Source organism: Eurypyga helias, unplaced genomic scaffold (assembly GCF_000690775.1).
Source record: "Eurypyga helias isolate BGI_N326 unplaced genomic scaffold, ASM69077v1 scaffold8510, whole genome shotgun sequence".
In the NCBI taxonomy this organism is placed as follows: domain Eukaryota; kingdom Metazoa; phylum Chordata; class Aves; order Eurypygiformes; family Eurypygidae; genus Eurypyga; species Eurypyga helias.
The window spans coordinates 72,467-75,597 of NW_010225096.1; the positions used below are offsets into that span (position 1 = coordinate 72,467).

At 46.8% G+C, this 3,131-nt stretch overlaps 1 protein-coding gene across 1 annotated transcript in view; it reads right to left on the bottom strand.

The window, feature by feature from the left end:
• Positions 1-2,858, bottom strand: part of SERPINE3 (serpin peptidase inhibitor, clade E (nexin, plasminogen activator inhibitor type 1), member 3) — a 26,305-nt gene extending 23,447 nt beyond the window's left edge. The window contains exons 1-4 of the mRNA XM_010148116.1: positions 2,807-2,858; positions 2,645-2,746; positions 2,067-2,189; positions 1,403-1,612 (exon numbers count right to left, since the gene is read on the bottom strand). Of these exons, the coding sequence (XP_010146418.1) occupies positions 1,403-1,612; positions 2,067-2,189; positions 2,645-2,746; positions 2,807-2,858 (487 nt within the window). The remainder of the gene's footprint in view (positions 1-1,402; positions 1,613-2,066; positions 2,190-2,644; positions 2,747-2,806) is intronic.
• Between the last annotated feature and the right edge of the window lie 273 nt (positions 2,859-3,131).

Here is a 3,131-nt window from a genome sequence, read left to right on the forward strand (position 1 = left end):
CACAGAGGAGATGTAGAAATTTGGGTGTTTGTTTCAACCCCTCCCTCTCTGTGCCTGATTCAGGAAAAGAAAGCTATGGAGGGATCTTAGCAGCAAAACCAGTGTTGGCAGCAAGGAGAGAGGACTTAAAAAAACTAAAAATTGTCCAATGCTATTCAAAGCATCCATGAGGAGGAAGAAATGAGCTTTACATATAATTAATAAAAGGAGATGTAGAAATTTGGGTGTTTGTTTCAACCCCTCCCTCTCTGTGCCTGATTCAGGAAAAGAAAGCTATGGAGGGATCTTAGCAGCAAAACCAGTGTTGGCAGCAAGGAGAGAGGACTTAAAAAAACTAAAAATTGTCCAATGCTATTCAAAGCATCCATGAGGAGGAAGAAATGAGCTTTACATATAATTAATAAAAAGAAAATCCATTAATGAATTACTAGAAGGACAAATGATAGTAGAGTAAGAAAGAAGGAAGAGTTGGTAAAACCAAATGTGGCTAAAAAACAAGTGATAAAATACTGGGAGAGGGTCCACACATTTATCACAATCAAGACCAGATCCAAAAATCTCATGCCCCTTCACTTTAGCAGCCTAAGCTTTAAGTTTCTCTTCCCAAAGTGGCGTCCAAAACCGAGAACTGGTTGTCCGAGGAGAAGCTGGTGCCATGTGGGAGTAAATCTGAACACTGAGCTTGCCCAGTGAGCCTGGACAGTCAGAGGCTGAGCTGTCCAAGTGAGGGTAGTTTGGGGCATAACCTGGGGGCTGCAAACCAAATAGGCCAATTACAAATATTCCAAGTCAGAAAGAGAGGTGTCCTAGACCTACAGAATTATTAGGATTACGTCACTGTGGGGAAAGGGAGTTTCTGGCTCTTTTTTAGGATTTTTTTTCCTAGTCTTTAAACTTGCCTGTGTCCTAGTTTAGGCATCACATTCTTCTTTGAGTCTTAATCTGCATATGCATCAAAAGGTACTGAGGAAAGTACTGATAAATTTGCTGGCAATCATTACGGAAATGTATGAAATCATTTGCTAGAAAATATGTTAAAAAGGAATGCAATTGATTGGTCCCCAAGATAACTCTTGAAAGACAGAAGGGGGCAGAGGTAGAAGTTGTATTTTGAGTACTGCTTCTTGACACTAAGACAACTTAGAGCGGCTGTGAGGGAAGTGATGAGGAAGGGCACAAAACGAGGACGTCTGGAGTAAATACAGCACGGCAGTGTGTGGGTTGGAGGCTGGGGCTCATGGTCCTGTGCCTCCTTGGAGCTCCTCTGGGCATCTACAAGAACAGTTCTGAGAGCTTCAGAGGGAGCTCAACCTCTCTGTCCCCTCACTGAGCAAAGAAAACCACCACTCTTTGGGTAGAAAATCAGCAAAGAGCTTCCTGATGTGTGAGCAAATCCCCAAACCAGGAGGAGAACTGGTAGAAAGTGCTGGAGAGAAGCGGCTGGTGATGGCTGCTTTCACCGATGGATTAGGTCCTAACTGCATCTGCGGTGTGCTAGCACTGTTACCGTAGGGGCACTCGATATCCTCCTGTGTGACCATCGTGGTGGGCAAGGGGACAGACTGCTGAAGCATCCCCCACGGCTGAGCACTGACAAACGCCATCACAATGTCTGGTGTGAAAAACACACAAGGGCAGAAAGCAGAGACAAGCGAAAGAGAAATGGTCAGAGACAACTGCTCTCCAGAACTTCAAGGTCTTCCCAGGCCAGATTCTGTGCTCAGGTACAGGAGTGTGAATGTAAACCATCGACATCAAGTTTCGTCCTGGAGCAAATGGGGAGCTGTTGGGGCAGTTCAGGCTGGGAGGCTCCTTGGGGCAATGGAGATTGTGGAAAACAGACTCACAGTAGAGTCTCCACAGTGGTGGCATTGAGGAGGAAGGTGAGGAGTTTGTTCAGCCCTGGAAACAGCCAGAAGTCACAGGACTGAGATGAGAAATTGGAGGGAAAGGCACAGGCCACATGGACAATGTGGGCAGAGGGAGATTTCTTTGGAAGCCTGTTTTCCCCCAAATATTTCTCCCAGGAGACTGGAGTTTTCTCTGATTTATTAATAAAACTGAACCCTGGTTCTCGTGGCGGCTGAGAGGAAAGCGGAAGCAGTTCTGCTTTTGGGATTTGGCAAGTTTGGGCTCCTGCTTCATGACTTTACACAGAAATCCAGAGCAGAATTTAGGCCAGAGAAAGGCTAGAAGAGAAAAAAGTGAGAACACCAGGTGAGAAGCAGGTTTTCTTCTTCAGAACCCTCTTGTTTTCTTTAATGTGTCAGGTTGGTCTCCAGCAATCTTCCTTTCGCTCTAGGACAACCCTGTTATCAGTAGGATTACTGTACATTCATCCCTTCATAAATGAGAATTTAGCCTTCTGTCTGCATCTGGTTTTTGTGTGCTTGCTCTCTTTAAGAGACATAACCCTGGGAAAATTAACTTGAATTCAAACCAGCTTCCTTTCGCTTACATCTCCAGGAGAGAGCCCGCACTGCAAGATACCAACACATTTGCTCAATCAGGAAGAAGGTTCTGCTGAATTTCAGGATAAGAAAAATTTCCATTATCATTTCATACAGAGTTTATTCTGCGGGAAGGCGGCTGGCTGCGGAGCCCTGAAACACCCAGCCGAGCAAGTGCAAGGGAATTTGCTTACTGCTATCCACATGCCTTGTACAAAATGCCACCGCCTCTGCCTCCCGCTGGGGCGTGAGGATGGAATCTGGCTCCTCAAAGGATGGCCACTGCAGCGGATCACCTTCAAAGGAGAAGTCCAGGGAAGTGCATCATTTCTGTGAGCCTTTATTAAAAGACAAACCAGCCAGCTGACCCTGTGACGGCATCTCAGACAAAGCTCCATGTGCCGACATGGCAGTAACCCCTCTGCAGGGCATGGCCTCACTGAGCAGATGACCTCAGTGCCAGCACCTGTCTGTCCAGGCCCAGTGGGGAGGACACACGGTGCAGAGCCCCACAAAGGGTCTCCATCCTGCAGGAGCCCCCAGAAGCTGGATCTAACAAGGAGCCTTGTTGCAACTCGAGGCTTAGAGCATTTTCTTTGCACATGGATTGGAGCAGGTCCCGGCTTCCATCCCTGCACAATGCAGATGGGGAGTGGAGGACTGGCATTAAGGACTGCTTTA